This window comes from Halichoeres trimaculatus, unplaced genomic scaffold, assembly GCF_033239565.1.
Source record: "Halichoeres trimaculatus isolate MK-OKI-2021-1 unplaced genomic scaffold, fHalTri1.1 fHalTri1_scaffold_12, whole genome shotgun sequence".
Lineage (NCBI taxonomy): Eukaryota > Metazoa > Chordata > Actinopteri > Labriformes > Labridae > Halichoeres > Halichoeres trimaculatus.
In genome coordinates, this window is record NW_027437190.1 from 13176637 (window position 1) to 13196753 (window position 20117).

General features: G+C 41.1%; 2 protein-coding genes across 6 annotated transcripts in view; one reads left to right on the forward strand and one right to left on the reverse strand.

Annotated features, from left to right (window-relative positions):
• Positions 1 to 367: 367 nt before the first annotated feature.
• Positions 368 to 12413, forward strand: esrp1 (epithelial splicing regulatory protein 1). Of its 4 annotated transcripts, XM_074684079.1 has the most exons (16): positions 370 to 730; positions 1137 to 1301; positions 1416 to 1532; positions 1900 to 2011; positions 2642 to 2785; positions 3055 to 3109; positions 3225 to 3335; positions 3575 to 3707; positions 3843 to 3885; positions 4277 to 4596; positions 5195 to 5419; positions 5901 to 6153; positions 7353 to 7533; positions 8918 to 9059; positions 9516 to 9638; positions 11093 to 11197. In XM_074684079.1, the coding sequence occupies exons 1-15, from the start codon at positions 599 to 601 to the stop codon at positions 9615 to 9617; spliced, it is 2235 nt and encodes a 744-aa protein (XP_074540180.1). In that variant the 5' UTR covers positions 370 to 598; the 3' UTR covers positions 9618 to 9638; positions 11093 to 11197. The 4 variants fall into 4 exon arrangements, with proteins under 4 accessions (XP_074540178.1, XP_074540180.1, XP_074540176.1 ...); XM_074684077.1 differs by lacking the exon at positions 9516 to 9638 and having other exon boundaries at positions 368 to 730; positions 5901 to 6141; positions 11093 to 12413; XM_074684075.1 differs by lacking the exon at positions 9516 to 9638 and having other exon boundaries at positions 11093 to 12413.
• Positions 12414 to 13002: 589 nt separating this feature from the next.
• Positions 13003 to 20117, reverse strand: part of epb41l4b (erythrocyte membrane protein band 4.1 like 4B) — a 30659-nt gene continuing 23544 nt past the window's right edge. The window contains exons 21-23 of one of the 2 annotated variants that reach the window (XM_074683413.1): positions 19852 to 19972; positions 19553 to 19686; positions 13003 to 15303 (exon numbers count right to left, since the gene is read on the reverse strand). In XM_074683413.1, the coding sequence (XP_074539514.1) occupies positions 15240 to 15303; positions 19553 to 19686; positions 19852 to 19972 (319 nt within the window). In that variant the 3' untranslated portion in view covers positions 13003 to 15239. The remainder of the gene's footprint in view (positions 15304 to 19552; positions 19687 to 19851; positions 19973 to 20117) is intronic. The other variant, XM_074683412.1, reaches the window with a different exon arrangement.

A 20117-nucleotide genomic window follows, 5' to 3' on the forward strand; every position in this document is an offset into this window, starting at 1 on the left:
TGTCTTTCCTTTATAATGTAGCTTGGGCCTAATTATTTAGCCTAATTAATCCAATTCAAGAGCACAGTCTATAAAATGATATCCAAATTAGTTATTTTATTTAAAAAAAACGCCCTTCTAAAAATAATCAGATAAACCTCATTTGTATTAAAAATGAAAAATGAATAATGGGTTGAAACTTCTGACCGTTCCGTTTACTTTGTTAACCATTAAGTATTGAGTGATTAAAGGTAATATGTGAAAAGTATTATACATCAACAGTCACTTTTGTCCACGGTCTGCCACGTCCTAATCTCTAAAGCACCTGAAGGAGGGAGGGGGGCAGGTAGGTTGTCACGTGGTCACACAGGTAGATGCAATACAAATACGGGGAATGTTCAGCCATTACTCCGCGATGGTGACTGCGGGAGGCTACACGTAAAATCTCCCACGCGACGAAACTCGGATTTACGACGCTCACCTGTGCTCTAAGGCGTCAACGAAAAGGTGTTAATACCTTTCAGCTCCCGCGGGTATCTCTCCACTGACGTATCTCCAGTAACTGCCCTCTGTTTTTGTGAAGTATTAGTATAGTTTTGGGGGCTGAGTTTGCGTTCAGATGACGGCGCAGGTAGACTACCTGGTGGTGGTTTTCACCGCCACATCTGGCGCGAGCGGAGAGCTGCTGGGATCCGACGAGAAGGAGCTCCAGCGGTTGGTTTGGCAGCTGGTTGACGTTAAGAACAAGAAGGTAAAAGTTACTTTTACAGCTAAATAATGTTATTTCACGACAGGAAATGTCATTGTGAATGGAGGAGGGCAGGTCAACAAAACTCCAGGCGGAAATAGACATATACATATAAAAACACAGCTAGGTATTTCTTTTTAGTGTTGTTTTTTCTGAAGTTTGTAAGTTTTTTACGTTTACTTTCCTTATTTAAATGTAGTAAGGTTAGATAAAGTCGGGACGTGTGTAACCACCTAATGATGCCCTGCAATCTACAGATATTAATCTTTTTTGTACTTTTAAGAAGAGATGTATAAAAGTCTGCATTACAGCCATTTAAACAAACTCATCAACTTGAAGTCCTGTCACTTTCTTTGTAGACTTCTGCTTTAATAATGACGTCTTTTCTTCTTCTCCTTCTGTGAACCAGTTTGGCAAGGTGAATGAGCTCTTCATAAAACCTGACCGCTCAGACCTGACAGAAGAGAAAGAGGCAGAAGAGGAGGATGTGGTGGAGGAAAGTGTTGAAGAGGAGTATGGCTCCAGAGCAGACTGTGTTTTCACAGCCTCCAACCTTGAGACAGCATTGAGCCAGGTTATAACCCCAAGAAATGGACATTTCTGTTATTTAAATATGTGGTTATTTGGAGTGCTGTTGGAGATGCTGGAGGCAAAGTAATACACCTTTTGATTCTCTGTTATTTTCTAGTTTCATCTACAACTGACAAACGAGGTGAATAGCGCGGGCGCAGGCACGTCGGTGTGTTTGTGTACAGACGGGCAGCTTCACATTCGTCAAGTGATTCACCCCGAGGCAGCAAGCAAGGTGAGTGAGCTGGTTGGGTGAACGCCTAGCAGCCAGGGCGGATGTTCCTTCACGGCTGCAGGAACCTCCTGCCTTCACAGAGCCACAAAGTCATGTCAGCACTTTGCTCCTGATCAAACTTTTTTCTGCACTGAGAGTTGATCTACTCATACAAACCTGTTTAATGACACACGCCCTTAGACATACCTGTGCACACAAAACAGCAGCACACAATGAAGCTGATGAAATTTTCCCACATGCTTTTGGAGAGTTACACAGAGATGACAACTCTACTGGCTTAAGCAAACAGCAATATCACAGCAATAAAACGGCAGCTGCTTATAGGCCACATGTTCACATCCTTTTATTTATTTTCTCTGCTCTCTAGAACATCCTGGTCCCCGACTGTTTCTACTCCTTCATAGACCTGCGGAAAGAGTTCAAGAAGCACTTCCCAACATCTGACCTCAAGGCTCTGAATGTACACGTCATGGCAGAGTGTATCCTTTAAAACGTCTTCTGTTTACATCTGGTACTAAAGGATGCAAGCCAATATATATATATATATATATATATATATATATATATATATATATATATATATATATATATATATATATATATATATATATATATATATATATATATATATATATATATATATATATAAGCACACGTTAATGGGCTCTTATTAAGACACAGGGTGTTGGCTGAAGTACTAGAGGTTTTGAAATGCAAATAGGGAAACAATGGCATCACCTTACTAAGCGCTCCTCCACTGAGTGTGTTTAGCCAACAGGGCAAACCCCACACACCCTCTGCAACAGGAAAACTAACATATCAGCTTGTCTGTCTGTGTGTGTGTGTGTGTGTGTGTGTGTGTGTATGTGTGTGTGTGTGTGTATGTGTGTGTGTGTGCGCGTGTGTGTGTGTGTGTGTGTGTGTGTGTGTGTGTGTGTGTGTGTGTGTGTGTGTGTGTGTGTGTTTGTGTGTGTGTGTGTGTTATAGCTGTTTAACTTTTTCTCCTCTTTAGTTTCTTTTGACCTACAGAAAATCTAAAAAACCTCTCCGCTGTCTCCACGCTGCGTATTGCTCTGCCTTGTTGTGTTTCTTGACTGCTCCCTCCTCAGCTCTTAGTATGCCTGTTGATGTGCCCCCCATGTGGGATCCCTCATCCACTCCTGACCCCTTAGCCATATTACCTGCAGAGGTAGCAGTGCAGCAAGTCCACACTATGGCCAACATTGTCCTTGCTCTGCTTTCTGAGCCTTTTTGTAAGTATCATGTAAGATTTATCAAAAAATAAGAGGGAAAAACTATAGAAACAAAACTTATCTGTAAATATTACTTTAACAAGATCTGAATACAATAAATTTGTACACTGGTCAAAATTAAATGTAAATCTGTTTTTAAGTTATTTCTTATATGTTAATATCTCTAAACAAGGCTACTGGTTCATTCATTTTTAATTGTTTTGCATTTGTTGTTATATGATAAAAGTAATTTTAACTGTGTCACCACCGCTGCTGCTTTTCCATCACAGGCCACATATTTTCTAACCAGGAGAGAGTCAGTGAGAAGTTTGAGACCGGCACTTGGTAAGTCAAGTTTGCTCAAGATAAATATTCTTGTTGTTTTTTGCCTTTGAAACCCCCTTCCAGTCCACTGCGTCTGTTCTGATGTGTGTTTGTGTGATTGTGTGTTTGCTTGCAGCAGTAAGATGGAGAGAGTGTCCGACAACACAGTGATCAGAGCCAGAGGGTTGCCATGGCAGTCCTCTGACCAGGACATTGCTCGATTCTTCAGGGGACTCAATATTGCCAAGTATGTTAAGATGTATTGTTGATTAAAATCACGAATGGATTTTTGGTTCCTCTGCATAAAATCCTGAAACTGTCAACACATCCTCTATGACGCTCTTTGTGTTGTGTTGTGTTGTGTTGTGTTGTGTTGTGTTGTGTTGTGTTGTGTTGTGTTGTGTTGTGTTGTGTTGTGTTGTGTTGTGTTGTGTTGTGTTGTGTTGTGTTGTGTTGTGTTGCGTTGTGTTGTGTTGTGTTGTGTAGAGGAGGGGCTGCATTATGTCTCAATGCTCAGGGGAGGAGGAACGGAGAAGCTCTCGTTCGTTTTGTCAGTGAGGAACACAGAGATCTGGCACTGCAGAGACACAAACACCATATGGGCAACAGATACATTGAGGTAACATCTCTGAATGCTGTGAGCTGGCACTGATGGAGTAAACCAGAAATAACACACAGATCTAATTCAATTACTTACAAGTCTTCTCTTTGGATCACAAATTTTAATCTCTTTTTATCTTTTTTTTTATGGCAGGTTTACAAAGCAACAGGAGAGGATTTCCTGAAGATAGCGGGAGGTAAGACGATACAACCGGGCTGTTTTTCTTACAGTATTTTACAAAGTATGATGTGACAATGACAAACACCAGTTTTTATATAGAGGGTATCTATGTTTGTCAAAATTAGCAAAATGTCAAACATTACCCCTTAAATAATTGGGGTAGTAGTTATTGATAGTTAAAGAAGCAGTAATAAGAAGAGACATTAAATAAAAATAGAAGTGATCGAAAATAAATGCTGATTTTTCTTAAATCATCACAGTTACATTGGGATACGATTCAAGTGAACTTGTGAAAACGATTTGATGAAAAAGTAGCTGAAGTAACCCTAACCCAGGGAGGAAAAACTGTACACACGTTTAGTTTTTGTGGTTTAATTGCCGTGTTTGTTTCCTCATGTGTCCTCAAGGCACCTCCAATGAGGTCGCCATGTTCCTGTCCCGAGAGGACCAGATCATCGTGCGGATGCGGGGTCTACCTTTCACTGCCACACATGAGCAGGTGCTCAAGTTCTTCTCCCAGGGGGAGGGACTCAAAGAGACATGTCCAGTCAGCGGAGGCAACAATGGCATCCTCTTTGTGCGTTATCCTGATGGGCGTCCCACTGGTGATGCCTTTGTCTTGTTTGCCTGTGAGGAACATGCCCAGTGCGCTCTGAGGAAACACAAAGAAAGCTTGGGGAGGAGATACATCGAGCTGTTTAAAAGCACAGCAGCAGAAGTCCAACAGGTATTATGGGGTGACAGCTTGATCAGAATGTGTGTGTAACACTTGTGTGTAGTTCTGACTGTGTAATGTGGTAGTTTGTGTCTGTCCTGTCTAAAAGAGACTTTAAGGAACTGTTTGGTGTGACAGTGCGTGGGTGGGTGTGTCTTTTGTCCCTTTGTACTGTAGTTGTGTGAATTGCAATTAGGCTTATGGGTGGAGACCTGCACAGCAAGAAGGGCTGTGTGTCTGTATGTGTTTACCTTGAGTATATAGGTACACACAAACACAAGATTCTACCTCTTTCTCCAACTCATGTGGACTCATATTCCTATTTGAAATGACAGATAAACAAGCAGCCTTCATAAATGTCTGTGCAGAGGCTTTTCCTCGGTAGCTTCTGTATGACTTTTAATGGTCTTCTCCACAAATGCAAACAAGCCGCTCTCTAACTTTGTGACACATATCTGAACACAACATGGACTTATACAGAAGATGTCTACTAAAATCTGGCCTGTAGTGGTTTTGTAACTGTTTAGGAAAAAGTAATGATATGTAGCCTTTTGGGTTTCTTTTCCCCTGATTTTTTTTTATCAATTCTGACTGTGCATGTTTATTGTAGGTGTTGAACCGATACTCATCGGCCCCTCTGATCCCTGTGGCCCCTGCCCCCTTGGTGTCAGTGCTGCCCACGATGTCTCTCCTGCCCCCTCCTGTTGGTATGAGGGACTGCTTAAGGTTGAGGGGTCTGCCTTACACAGCAAGCATAGAGGACATCCTCACTTTCCTGGGCGAGTTTACACAGGATATCAGACCACATGGTGTGCACATGGTCCTCAACCAGCAGGTACATGCATCAACAGTGCAGACACACCCAAATGCCACACTCACACGGCAGCCTTCAGTTCTGATATAATGGTGTCATGCTCTCCAGCTTGTATTGTCCCCAGAATTCTGAAAACTGTCATTTAATCACAGTTTATGATCTGCAGAAAACTCAAAGGCAATAGAAACTAAAAATCTTAGGGTTGACACAGGACAGTCTGTAAATAAAACATTTTGCAAAAATGTGAACAGTAAACTCACCCGGAAAGTAGCATAATGCTTAACTTGGCTTTTTAAATCTGTATTACAGAAAAGCTCCCAGCAAACTGTATCTGAAGCTTATGGACAGTGCTGTAGACTTAATGCTAAGTGTAAACAGTTGCTTTTTGAGAGGGTAGTAGATGACTCTGAAACTCAGCAGTACAACTTGATTTCATTATTTTAGCTTCATTAACTATAATAACTGGATTCACTCACTAATAACAGACTATTTCCTTTTCCAGGGTCGCCCATCAGGTGACTGCTTCATCCAAATGACCTCAGTAGAGCGAGCACTTCAGGCCTCACAGCGGCTCCATAAGCAGGTGATGTCCAGCCAGCGTGGGGCCAACAGCCGCTACGTGGAGGTGTTCCCCTGCAGCACAGAAGAGATGGGCCTAGTGCTGATGGGAGGCTCCCTGTCACACACACATACACACACACACAACCGGAGCAGAAGTGGGACAGGGCTCAGCCCGCCGCCATGTAAGTCCAGACGTAAGTGCTGCTGGGAGCTGGGGGTGCTTCGGGACTGCAGGGTAGGTGGGCTCCTGCCGTTTGGGGGCAGAGTTGCTGTTTTTTCTCCAATCTTGTAGTTTGTGAGGTTGGGGACACACAGTCTGACAGGAAGATTAAAAACCGGATGTGTGAGAGTGTGTGTGGAACTTTCTTAAGTGTGATTAAAATACCCATTTGCATGCACAAAGAAACCTCACAAGTGTGCCGTGTAATCCACCTTTTCACCCATGTGCACACACTCTGATTGTAGTAATCTTCTTCAGTGGCATGTTTGGTACTTATTCTTAATTTTGCTCCTTTACCACTTCCTTAGTAAAATCTGAAAGGGTTGGAAAATGTAAGCAAGAGAGTTAGATTTTAACATCAGAAAACAGCTTACAGCTCTCCGGTCTTATCAGATTGGTAGTGGTGGTTGTGGGATTTAGACTCAATAGATTGAAGCACCTCCGCTGTGTGCGTCTGTTGTGCTTGTCCAATCAGTGGAGCTGTGGGTAAGGTGGGCAAAAATGATTGCTGGTGCATAGAAAAGTGCTTTGTTCTCTTTATCTTTCTCTGTAAATGTGCACTGGTGCATACTCAGTGTTATAATGAGGTGCAGTTTAAAAAAAAGGACTAAATGTTGTCCAGATGTTAGATTTGAGGGGTGAACATGTGAAGTTATGAGATGATGAGACAAGATGAAATTTAAATGCCTCCTTTATAAAATGACATTTGAGATAGATAGAAGATGTGTAAACACCAAGACATTAGTTTTGTAGTTTCAGGATGTAAATTATCTGTTAAGCCTTAAACGGCACAGACCTTGTGGGTCCTTATATGATCTACTTCCTGTATATATACCCTTTTAAAGATTCCAGTAATGTCTCTATCCATTCATTGTGCACTTATTGAACATAAACACAGCCTAATGCATTTACCAGGTAGTCTCTAGCTTGCTCATAGGAAAGAAGAACCAAAGTAAACCCGATACTCAAATAGAGCCAGTGAACAAATCCTGCACAGAGACACATACACACCATCCCTGTGTCAGTGTAGGACACTGGTCATTGTTTGCACATTTGCATGATTGCCTCTCAGACAAACAAACAATGACCAGGCCTCACCACCATGACTTCATCTGTTTCTGTTTTCTTCATTCATTGAATATGTTTTTCTATCCTCTGTTCTTGTCTCCTCAGGTTTATCTCCACCCTCCTACCCGTTCGCCCCTGCTCCACCTGTCCTGCCCACAGAGGCTGCTGCTGCCCTCTACCCTCCCATCGGTCAAGTGCTGCTGACTCCACGCCCCCTGCCTCCAGGACATGCATACTACCCTGCTTCTGCTCAGTTATACATGAACTACACAGCCTACTACCCCAGGTAAATACTGATGTATGCAGACAAACAGAGAGTGGTAAATGCAGCAGATAAATACAGGCCATGGTTTTAATTATATGATTCCTTCTTGTTGGGCTTGTGTTTGCTTTGTAGTGTAGTTTCTGATCCTGTTGTTATTCAGTTTGTCCTTAGGTCTTGATTGGGTTCATCACAAGCTTCATAGAAAAAGTGTTGCTTAACACTATTCACTATTCTTTTTGATTGTTTATGTAAATTTTAAAAGCTATGTTGCAGCTAAAGTAGTGCTGTGGTATTGGGTTATGGGTTTGTTTACAGAAGGGATTACCTGAACCCTCTGAATGATTATTGGGGTTCCTGGCAATGGGAACCCCAATGACATGCAGCAAGGGGTCCAGGCAGGAGTTGGACCTGCAACAGAGGCATGTAGGACTCTGAACATGGGGCAGCAGCACCACTAACTGAGCTGCACAGCAGCCCGGGGAATTTTTTTATTAGTCATATTATTTAGAAATAAAAAAACGAGTCCTGTAAATATATTCAATACTTTTGGTTAATTTTAAAGCTTCTGTGAAAACAGCTCATTCAGTGTTAAATTTAGCACCCCCTGTGGACAAAACAATGCCTCTTAACTTTTTGCTGATTTTGGCAAACATGTTTTCTTTTTTTTTATCTTTTAAGTTATTTTTTTGGGCTTCCATGTCTTTAATTAGGATAAAGCAGTGGATAGAGCAGGAAACAGGGTGAGAGTAGGGAGTGACATGCAGGAAAGAGGTCACAGGCTTGGATCAAACCCGGGCCGCCCTCGTAAGGGTGAAGGCTATCTGCACTCCAGAGCGTGTTTTAGTGTTTTTTTCCCTAATAGATGTCATCCAGCTTTTTTTAGGTGTAAAATGTATCACCAAATGTGGATCTTCACCATGTGAAATGTAAAGAGGGGCTGTCATTTTACCTGACTCTCACCCTACTGCAGTATGTTTGATAAGCACTGATAAGTACTTTTGTAGGGTAACTACTGTCAATCTTTTTTACTATTGTTATATTTGTTGGTAGTATTTTTTAGTGTTATTTCTTGGATCTGTTTGTGTTATAGATTTTGTATGATTTTCCACAAAAATGGATGGAAGTTTTGAGTAGAAAAGGGGAACACTTTGTCTCTGGTTGGTCAGTCCAAGGACAAATGCCAAGACAAGGACAGTTAATGACTGATGGCTGTGAAACATTGCCAGCCTCTCGTTTTACCAGCTCAACCCTCTGACATTGAGAAGAAATGATGAAATCCCTCTCTGCTGAATCAGATATTTCATTTTGTTTGCTCAGTAACAAGCAGCATTAAAGCCATCTAGTTGTTGTTGATTTTAAAGATATTTTTATATTAACATGTGCCGACTTCCTTCTCTCTCCTCAGTCCACCTGGCTCACCTACCACTGTAGGTTTCTTCCCCTCCCCCTCCTCCCTCTCCACCCCAGGGGGGTTGGTGCGCATGCCAGGTCTGACCTACAACAGCGCTGGAGTTAAAGACCTCATTAACGCAGTGCAGGGTTACCAGGTAAGAGGTGTAAATGCTTCGCTGGTTATTGATACAGTTCTACAGTTGATACTGTACAAACACAACGTGATGCCTTCACACCCCTCTATAGGATCCAAGTGTTGTTTTCATATCTTCTCCTGTTGAGGGTGTGTATCACCAGGCATCCTCTGTGTTTGCCCAGAGGCCATCAAACGAGTTTATCCTGTCTACTCTCCCTGTTCTGTCACACATGCTCCTCTGCCTGCTTAGACTTGAATTAGAAGAGCTCAGGTCTTATTCAAACTTGGAGGAGAGTGAAAACTTGCCAGATACAATACATTTTTGCTAAAGTTTGAGATTAACACAGATTTAGACTGAACATTCACCACTATGCTGGAGTTGGCAGGCACATGTAGCCTTTATGTTAATATCCATACGGTTGATTATCTCTCAGCCCCCTGTCTTTGTCATTCCTCCCCCTTCCTCACACAACAGTATGCCCCCGAGGATGCTCTAATGCACGCTCATGGGCCTGTGCACGCTCACGACCCGACTGGGACATTGCTTACGCAGCCCAAAGAATGGGTGTGTATTTAAGGTGTCTGAGGCAGGTGGCAGGTAAGACTTGGCTGAGGGCCCTGTGCGGGGATTTAGTTTAGACAAAGGCTGTGGCAGTGGCAGTGGGTCTTTTGTCATCGTCATGGGTAACAGGGTCCAACAGCAGCATTTGGACACACACACACACACACACACACACACACACACACACACACACACACACACACACACACACACACACACACACACACACACACACACACACATATACTGTAAAGAATGGGCAAATTATGATTGAGAGGGTTTTCTTGTTTTTGGCATTTGATCATGGCTGGGCTTTGATGTGGTGAAGTTTTCTGATGGAGGTGATATGCTTTATTTCACTCTGACTGTCATATTTCTGTGTTCAGGAGGAATTATTGAGCGTAACCCCACAAAACAAAAAGTGATTACCTTATTAGAGCTTTACATCTGAAACGACACACCGCGGGCCTGTCAAGCTTCAGCTTTGTTAAACTAGTTCATGAAGTTTTCATTAATGAGCCGTACTCTGTGAACTCATGAATTTAGGTACCTTAAAGATTTTACTCCTGGACTTAAGCTGTTACCATTAGCACAGACAAATATTTTCTTTAAATGAGTGAGTTTTAAATCATGGTTCTGTTTGTAAATCCAATACAGCAAAAAATCATTAAAGCTCCTGTGTGGATGCCCCTACAGACAAAGCAGTGCCTGTAAAGAATACTTTTAAAGCTCCTGTGGGGGGCTCTAAACTGGTGATACAACAGACAGAAATGCCTCTTTAAGACTTTAAAAAGCAAACCAGACCATCAACCTGCGGAGTGAGTATTTCTGTGAACTTATTTTGAATGTCTGTCACCACTGGTAGGGGGTAGGTGTCAGACCAAGGGATGTATTTGGCTGTCAAAAGGGGGAAGCACTAGATATAAAATCAAGGGACACTAACAACACATGTGCAGGACTTATCAACAAAAAAAAAAAAAAACTTTGTTCACCAGGGGCACCGAATTAACACAAACTGAAAATTATTCACAGGAGCTTTAAGTAAAAAAAAAAAAACAACAACAAAAATGAAAAACGCTTTCTTTGGGCATATGTGCAAATATTAAATGCTTCAAAAAATTTTCCTAAAATGGTTTAATTTTGTTTTTCAAAAACAAATATGAAGAGAGGAAGCATGTTTAAAAAAGTAGCAGCACGTCTGACATATGACTATTTTTAAATGGCATATCTTCTTCCACAGTTATCACAGTGTTTATATTATATCTTATGTCGTCTTGAATTAAAAGCTTGACAGGTGCAGCTCACATACAGTAGCTGAGAGGCTGAGGGGCTTTACTAACAGTCAGTGGCTGATGTGCTGATAATCAAACGGTGATAACCGGTGAAGGCTTCAGGTGGTTGAAGGGTGACTTGGAACATCTGGTGCTGGTGTGGGGGCTTTGTGTTTGATAGTTTACACAGTCATAATACTCTCCTGTCTCTCCTTTCAGAGTCCTGCAGAGTCCGTTTCTCTCCTGAGCAGCAGTCTGATCGGTCAGTCCAGTGGAGGTGATGCTCCTCTCATATCCCTCCCTGCTCTCATGACCAAGCCTGGTGGGCAGTACCTGGACCTGACCCTGCTGTAGGGTCACAAATATAAAAAGGTCATATGACAATTTGGTATAAACTTGTAATGTATTTTAAGCTTTTTTAAAATTAGTCTTTTAGATGTGTTATTTATATATTTCAGAACAGAAATTAATCTATTTTATACCAAAATCATTGTGGCCTTAGCCAAACATAGCAGTTTGTCTTATATTGCACAGCGTGTATTTGAAAAGCTTTATAGAGATTTTTTTTTAACTTGTTATGATATTATAATCACAATGATATATTTGCTAGCCAAACTAGAAAATGAAAAATTAGAATCTGTTTTCAACTTTGTTCTTAAGCTTGTCTGTGAAGAGTGAAAGTGTGTGTGAGTGTGTTTTAGTGTGAAAAAGATAAAGTGAGTATTATGCATGGCTGTGTTGATGTGTCTTTATACTTCATTGCAGAACACTGTTTGTGTTTTATAGACATTTGATACACTAGACAGTGATTGTATTGGAAGCTTTAGTGCATGAAGAAGTTAGTAGTTAAACTTTAAGATGTTTACATTATGCCAAATATCAATGCACTGCTAATCATAAGACTACTAATGTGTATTATAGCAGTATGGTTGTTACACTGTGAGTTTGTCAGTCGGTCTGATCCTTGCGTCAGGTTTCACTTACAAAAATGTGACATCTCACACCTCCCCCTTGTTTCACTCCTATATGTGTCTGTGTTCATGTTGTGTGATGCCAATGTTGTCTTGCCTTTTGTTTTGGATGAACATCAGAACAAAGGACAGTCCCGGCCCTCTGTAAGCCAATCACAGAGCTGCTTTTATCAAGAGGACTCATTTCAAAGCTCCCAGTTTACCAAGTGAATCTCAGCATCCAGAGGAGTTTTATTTTACATTTTACTCCAAAGATTAACAGTCCATCACACTTTCCTTGTCTTCTCTTAACCATCTATGCTGATGTCAGGGTAGTGCAGTGGATAAACTTTGATCCCTGAAGAAATCCCTTTGCCAACTGTCTTAATATTAAATCATTTAGAGAATAAATGGAGAGAGGAGAAGAAAAGGAAATGAAGGACACCTCTGACGTGTATATTGTGAACTTAAATGTTTGTGCCCCTTTAATTTGCTGTTCAGGCTCCATGTAAAAATATCTTACAGTAGGACCTCCTGCTGCTCCCAACATCCTGATGAAAAAAAACAACAACAATAAACATGACGTGGAGTTCACCAGCTTCCCCCTGTTTGGTTTTCACTGTTGTGTGCTCCTTTCACTTTGCAGTACTCTTACTGTGCGCTTCTGTGCTGGAAGTGGGTGTGTGAAGCGCTGAAACACAAACACACAGGTGAAGCTGTCTGGTGACAGAATTTAGCCGGAGGCCAAACTGTGGGAACTCCCTCACGCTGTCCTCAGTGATTACCTCTGTTTCCCACATACACACACACATGCTACAGCAAAGAAGCCATTGTCACTCAGACACACTAAACACATTATCTCAGAGGATGGCCCTGTTTTTTCAACAGGCTGGAAAAGTGAAGAATGGAGAGTGAAGGAAAGGGGGGTAGGTACACAAAACCATGTCAGACCCCCTCAGGGCGGATTTGGCATTGTGTAATACAATCTTGTGCACCCCACCCAACTGGATCCCTTTTAAACTCACTCTCATTCTCCTACACACAAAACCACTGTCTAAACCAGCTTGGCAACACCATTACATCAAGACAACAAAGGCCTAATAGTTTTTTAAGCTTTATTTACAGAGTTGAGTGGGAAACATACTTCATCTTTAATCCATAAAGTAAAACATGACTCCACATACAGTAGCTCTTAAAAATAGACCTTTTTGTCTTTGCTTGTTCATAGTCTAACATGAATACAAACATATTAGTCTGGTTTAAAAGGTGTACTAGTTTTGTACCACAATGAGAGCACACATTTTAAAGTGCAGCGTGACATGTTTAAAAACGGAAGTAAATGAAAATGGTTGGGTTGACGAAGGACAATTATGTTATATTTGTTTAATATGAGCCCAGTGACACCACTGCATTCAATCTTTCATTTTGGACACATTCCCTTTTATACTGATCTTATATTCTTGTTAATTTTAGTTTCAAGTATTAAATTAACTCTTTTCTAAGTCTGTGTTTTACTTTAGACTGTTGCTAATGAATTAAAATGGATATAACAACAAGGCAGCAACCTGTTAGCTGTCGCATTGTTGCTGCTCTTGCCTTAACCCTCTTTTCTGTGCAAGTTATTCACTTCAGGCTTATTATGCTTGCCTGTGCCCTCTACAGACTGTAAAATCCTTTCAGTCTACTACATCTTCTTTTCCCCTAAAGCTGTAAACTCCTCCATTATGATTATACATGTCAACATATGTGCAATGCTGGCACTAAAATGAATAACATTACCATTCTTTAAGCCCTGAGATACATGGAGTGTTGCTGATTCTGATTAAATAGTAAATTCTGTGTGGTTGGGGCAGTGGTTAGTGCTGTTGCCTCACAGCAAAAAAGGTTCCTGGTTCAGGCAGGTGCTTTTCCAGGTGGAGTTTGCCCTTTCTCCATGTGCATGTGTGGGATGTTGCAGGGTCCAGAGCAAATATGTTTGTTGTTCTATGAAGATCTTCAATCCCTCTTAATCAGTCTTGTATGTATAAACCCTTAAAACAGAAATGATTGGTTGTACTATGAAAGTCACTGATGAAATCATTCCTGTTGATTCCCACATTAGTTTTTCTGGCTTCAAACATTTCATCCCCCAAGCCTTTCATGCACTTTGTCTTGAAGATGAATTATCTGAGGCAAAGTGTTCACTGAGGAACAGAACAGAAAGGCAATTACAGGCTGACTCACCATGCTGTACCTGAGAGGTGTGTAGGGGCAGATAACTCAGTTATATCCTTTTAAGTACATTCCCTCGCTGGGTGGGTAAGGCTTACACACACACACACACACACACACACACACACACACACACACACACACACACACACACACACACACACACTTATCACTCAGGCACGCAGGGCGAGGCTGAGCCACATTACCATGCCAGACAGCAAAGATGCTCCTGCAGTTGTCAAACTGAATGTGTGTTCTTTTATTATGATCTGACCGGGGGTAGGAACAATCAACACAGAACAGCAGCAACACATGATGCATCAGGTGTGGTTGTGGTAAATAAGAGCTGAACTAAAGCTGTCAAAGTCCCAGGGTTGAAACTAAAGCATTATAGTTTTTCAAAAAACATGACTTGAGATCATTTTTGTGTCTGACCCGTGAGGAAATTTCAAACTGTGTCTATAAAAAATAGCAAAAGAGATCCTTGATCTGTCAACACCACATTAACATGTTCAGTTGAGTTGTCGCTGCTGATTTGTCTCCCCCTAGTGGACGGATTAAGACTGCAGCTACACAGAGTAAAATCACTTTCAATCAGGCCTAAGTGTTCAGTGTTTGGAAACTCAGTACTGTAAAGGTTTAGGCATCTCATAAAAGTATCTGTGATATGAGGAAGCCATGTTTTCTGTGTATTAATAACATTTCTATTTACATTTTGAACAAACTAGGAATAAAAACACTTTCAGTCCATCCTCTTTTTTGACAACAAAGAGATCAGTGCTTGAACAGTCAATGTCTGGGAACAGTTTAGGTATCCGCATAGACACAGTGAAGTTTTCAGAACCCCAAAGCAAACCAGAAAAAAGGTTTCATCATGTTTATATTTGTCATGCAGGCAGCACCAGTCACATCTGTAGCTTATCTGTTTTGAGTGAGATCGTCAGTTAGCCAGTGAGTCCATTTCATTTTATCTCACTTATGGTTTTAACAGTTCTAGTTTGAATATAAAGAAATGTCTTTCTGAAATAACAATTAAGCAAATATAACAAATGCCTTTGTGCAAATATATATCTTTAGCTGCTAAGTGTTTTATGCAAATATACAAATGTTGATTGGACCCAGCAACTTATGAGTCTTCTGCTTCTTCCTCCAACTGCAGGTTAACTGTGCAGGCAGAGATGTCACAGGAGTCAAGGGTTACTGGCTCAGAGCTCCGTCATCAGGAGGGCTCGGAGTATCTTCTCTCTGTCCAACCTCATCTCCTCTCCACTGCAAACACAGAATTATGATAATTTTGGGATATGTGTCTCTGATTGATAAAATACACAAGCAAAGCTGTTTAACGGTTGCAGAAGAATGATAGGGAGGTTTTAAAGCTAGCCAAGAAGGAAAGAAGATAAACTTTTTTGTCCATTGGCATTAATATTCAATTTCAGCCTGTGAATTGTGATCTATTAAAGATGTTATGAGGGGGATCTGTTTAGATACTACTCCCTGGCCACCTTGTGGCCCAGAGTCTCTGCACACTGTCGTAAATTACTATTAGCGAGGCATTTGGGATTTTTTTGGAATTAAATGGAGATAAGATCAAAACAAATTGTCTGTGTTCAAGACAACTTTTTTACTGGAAACAACGTACGAGGTAAGGTATTTATCAGTGCAGTTACGCAGCACTATGGTTTGAAAGTGACATCAAGCAGACGTAGCAACCTGCTGTATGTTAGCGCTGTCAGCAGTCAGGTGCTCCGACGTATCTGTAGGCTAACATGACAATAAGTAAACACTGTTAGTTTGTAAGTAGTTTAGTAGCCTTTTAGCTATACTTAGCGCTACTGACAGCCCGGTGCTTTAAGACATGTCTGTAATGTGTAATGTTGGTAAATCCTGGTTAGCTATGTCCTGCCGGTCAACTACCAAGCAGAGCTAACATAACCTCACTTTTCATTTTACTGATAGACTCTCAAGTTTGAACAGACCACTGCAGAATAACTGCTGCATGTAGGTTGGAATGAACATTATAACAAACAGTTTAGCCCCTGTGTTATAGAGTTTAGCCTTTAGCTCAGGCTGTATCACTCTCCTGTTTAGCTTTCTTCTGCTCGTCAGTCCTCTAACTGTCTGACAGTTAGGATCCTGTGTCCACCATCGCTACAAAATTTATCTCAGAAGTCAGAAATGAGCAGAGAAAAACTCTTCCATCTACTAAACTTCACGTCCTGAACGTCAGCCGGCATGGTGTTGTCATAGAGACTTAGACATGCCGCTAATCAATCCGGTGAATCCGGTGAACTTGAAGCTGAGAAGTAGCAATTTAAAATAACCTGTAACCAGCTATATTGGTGTCGATAATCTCATTTTGAAGTGTATATTAAGATCAGGCGTAGGCCTATGTCTAGAAGGAAGACTTTTTCAAGATCACTTTCAAACTCCTCACAGCCCCTTTAAGCAAACCAACTGCGTCAAAACTGCTGCAACCTCCGGTCTAAATATACAAAGTAGTGCGGACGTGCTAAAATCTGCAGTTCATGGACTCTTCGATTGAGGCTCGCTAATAGACTGCATAAAACATGGATGTAGTCTTCATGTCAACCGTCTGTACCTGATACCATAAAATGAAGCCAATCCACAGACACAGCCACAATGGTTATGACACCATCAGTAAGCTTCCTTTCGAAAAGCTACAGACTGTCCGGCAGTCATGTGACCTGAGCTGTGTCTCTAAATGAACAATCAACCAATCATAATAATTTCTAAGCTGCTGTTAGAAAAAAAATCCCTCACTGTACAGTGTGTGCCAAAAGCAAAATCAGCGCCTCAGACCAAAGCTGTTTTTAAATCAGGCTGTAAATATGCTTTTTAATATAGAAAGCGTCTGTTTTGTTTTAATTATTTATTTATCTATAATGACTGGGTGTGTACGTGACTTTCGATCTTTCTGCAGCTATCCCCAAGCGGATTCTCGATGAACAGCAACTTTTAGCACTTCCGCATAGGCTTCATTTTTGCTAACCGGATGTTGCTCCTTGGGCTGGCCCCAGAAGTACCAGAACATACACCAATCCAAAAAAAATCCATTTTCACAGCAGAAATAAACATGAGTACTGTCTGTTAAAATCTCCCCTGTCTGAACAGTTTATTTCTCTAACGGCACACACTGTAAAAGGGTAAACTTCTTCTAACTCGGTTGAGAAGATGTTAAGATCGCGATTTTCTCACTCGGAGGAACAGCTCAGCTGACTGACAGTTGGGCGACCTTAAACTGTTAGCGTAGATGCTCAAAGCCCGCCCCTATTCCAATAGAGTGTTTGCGCTGACGTCACACTTTGGGCAGTTACCCGGATGTGCGGTAGACGAACGGAAAGATTCAATGGACGGTGATAGAAGTGCGCGGTAATAAATGATATGAAGAAGTCTTCTCCGCGAACAACCGTGGAAAAACACACGGAGCTCACTAAACCTTGTGGTGAAGAATTCAGCCAGCAAGAAAAAGAGAGAGATTATGAAAAATTACGCCTAACAAGCGGGGGAGACCCATAGGAGGAGTTAGCATCTTTACCTGTACCTACCCAAAGGTATGAAAACGCAGATGTTATTGCTATATTTTTATTGGGACAGAGGGTCAACGGAATAAATGGTGTTCTGTAGGGAGAGGTACATTTTACAGCACTTAAAAATCCACTTGTCAAACACTGAGTTCTACTTGTGTACTGTTTATTGCCGTGAAAAACCTCTCATTCAAAATTATTTTCTATGATCATGTATTTACTTTTACTAAAGTGTGACTTTAAGTTGCCATGAACGGAGAACATGACCCATCTGGCAGAAAATGACATAAACAGACTTGAATGTTGAGATTAATGACAGATTATTGCCTTGTAAAATCTGACAGAGTTTAGCTAACCACAACATTCTCTGTCCTCACCCCAATCTGCGATAATTTTGGGTACGCAGCAGTAATTTGCTATTTTGTGCATCAATGATCATATATACCTGCCAGCTTAATTCTGTTCCGTTGTGTGAGTGCCTCCAACATGGTCGCGCTCAAGTTGATTACATCACGTGAAAACTATAAGGCTTCTGTCAACAGTTTACCTCTATGGCCAGCTGTTTTAAACGCCAGACTGGATATGCGATGCAGATATCTGTAATTCAATTTCACCTAGACAATGATAACATTCCAGATATCTGCAAAAACATTCTGCCTATCCACATCTGGGCAGAATTAGAATTACAGATAACTTAAAAATATAATTCTGATTCTGTCCTGTCAAAATGATTTTTGAGATATCTGGAATTGGAATAACGGATATCTACAATTAATTTGCAGATATCTTTAATTCACATTTTGGATATCTGAAATGCTATGGTAGATATCTTGAATGAGAAACCCCATGCACTTGAATGGTGAAAAGTAGTGTAGTTGGCCTAGTCAAAAATGACGTTGTAGATATCTGAATTGATAATTGTGGATAGGCAGAATGTGTTCGCAGATATCTGAAATGTCCTCTTTGTCTAGGCAAAATTGAATTACAGATATCTCCAGTCTTGGGTTTAAGTGTTAAAATGGCTTGCCTTCAAAACTGGTCAACCATTACCAACAGGTATTGTCATGGGGACTACGTCTGCATAGCTGCTGCTGCTACTCAGCCAAGCGTAGCTAAAGGGGAGCATGCCTATGTTCTCACATTTTTAATTTACATTACATTTTACATTTTCAAGATTTGTTTCCAAAATCTGGTTTTGTTTTTCTTGTATTGGTTGTGATTATTTTTGGGCTGTGGGAACTAGGGATGGGTACCGAATTAAGTACTTTTTTAGGTACCGACTGAATTCTGTAAAAAGTACCGGGTATCGATTCGTGTAGAGTCAGAAGGTACCATGTTTAGGTACCTAAATGCATCCTTGTGACTGTGAGGGAGTGGAAGAGTAGGCGTTTTTCCATGCTGGACATGAACACTGCATTTCAAGGTTATATATTGAATAATAAATATGTTAAATTGAAAAAAAAAATTATTGTTAAAAAATTAATATTTTTTACCACATAACCACAAAAAAGTACCAAAAATTGGTACTTGAGTACCGGTCCCGATTGCCAGGTATCGTATCGGTACTGTATCGTTTCATATGTGTAAGGTACCTATCCCTAGTGGGTACATAGGGCCCAACTGTCTCTGGAAATAAAAAGTCTTCGGCCGACCCCCGCTCGAGGAGTTTGAGCAGGACTCTGTTAATGTTAAACATCATTAGAACAGTTAATCACTGTCTTACTAATAAGCTATCAAAATATAATGTCAGATTTTTTTTTAACAAGCATTGTTATACTTTACATAAACATAATAATCAGATCAGTTAGTTACTTAATAGCACAACGTATTCTAGTTCTATTTTTTTGCAGCTTGACACAGGATTCCCCCAAACCCTTAATTTTCTATCTTAAGACGTTTGTGACACAACAGGAGAAAAGCTTTAAGCAAATTAAAGAGTGACCAGGGTGAACATGGAGTGTAAGCCGTGTTACCTGTCGTTATGTGCAGCAAGGTAAGGGACCAGGTGAGGGATGGAGCTACGATAGTAAGAAGGAGAGAGGTGGGGAGAGGGCGAAGGAGAGGGACAGCATGGGCCACCCAGCTCCAGGGCTGGCATGTTATCCACCTGGAATACACATCAGCGTATCACAGACACACACACACACAAAGACACACATCCTTGTGTAGTCACAAGTGAGGCTTTGAGGCTACACTGATGACAGAAGCGTTGTGTGGGGCATCAAACAAACATGCCGTGTTGTGTCTGTGTGAGAGTGTGTTTTCATGCTACCTGTGGGTAGATGGACGGCTGTATCTGTTTGTCTAGTGAGCTTGTCGATCCTGACTTCATCATACTCTGGGAGGAGATGGCTGCAAGCGCCTCTGGGAGATTATCCTCATCTTCGTGGTTACTGATGAGCAACAAATTGAGAAAGACTTACACACCCGCACATTGCTCTGCACAAAATGTCAGTGTGGAGCATTTCTTTAGCATGAATGATGTATTTCAGGAGTGTAGTTTCCCTCTCAGAGCTCAGTAATCACAGCAGGTGTGGA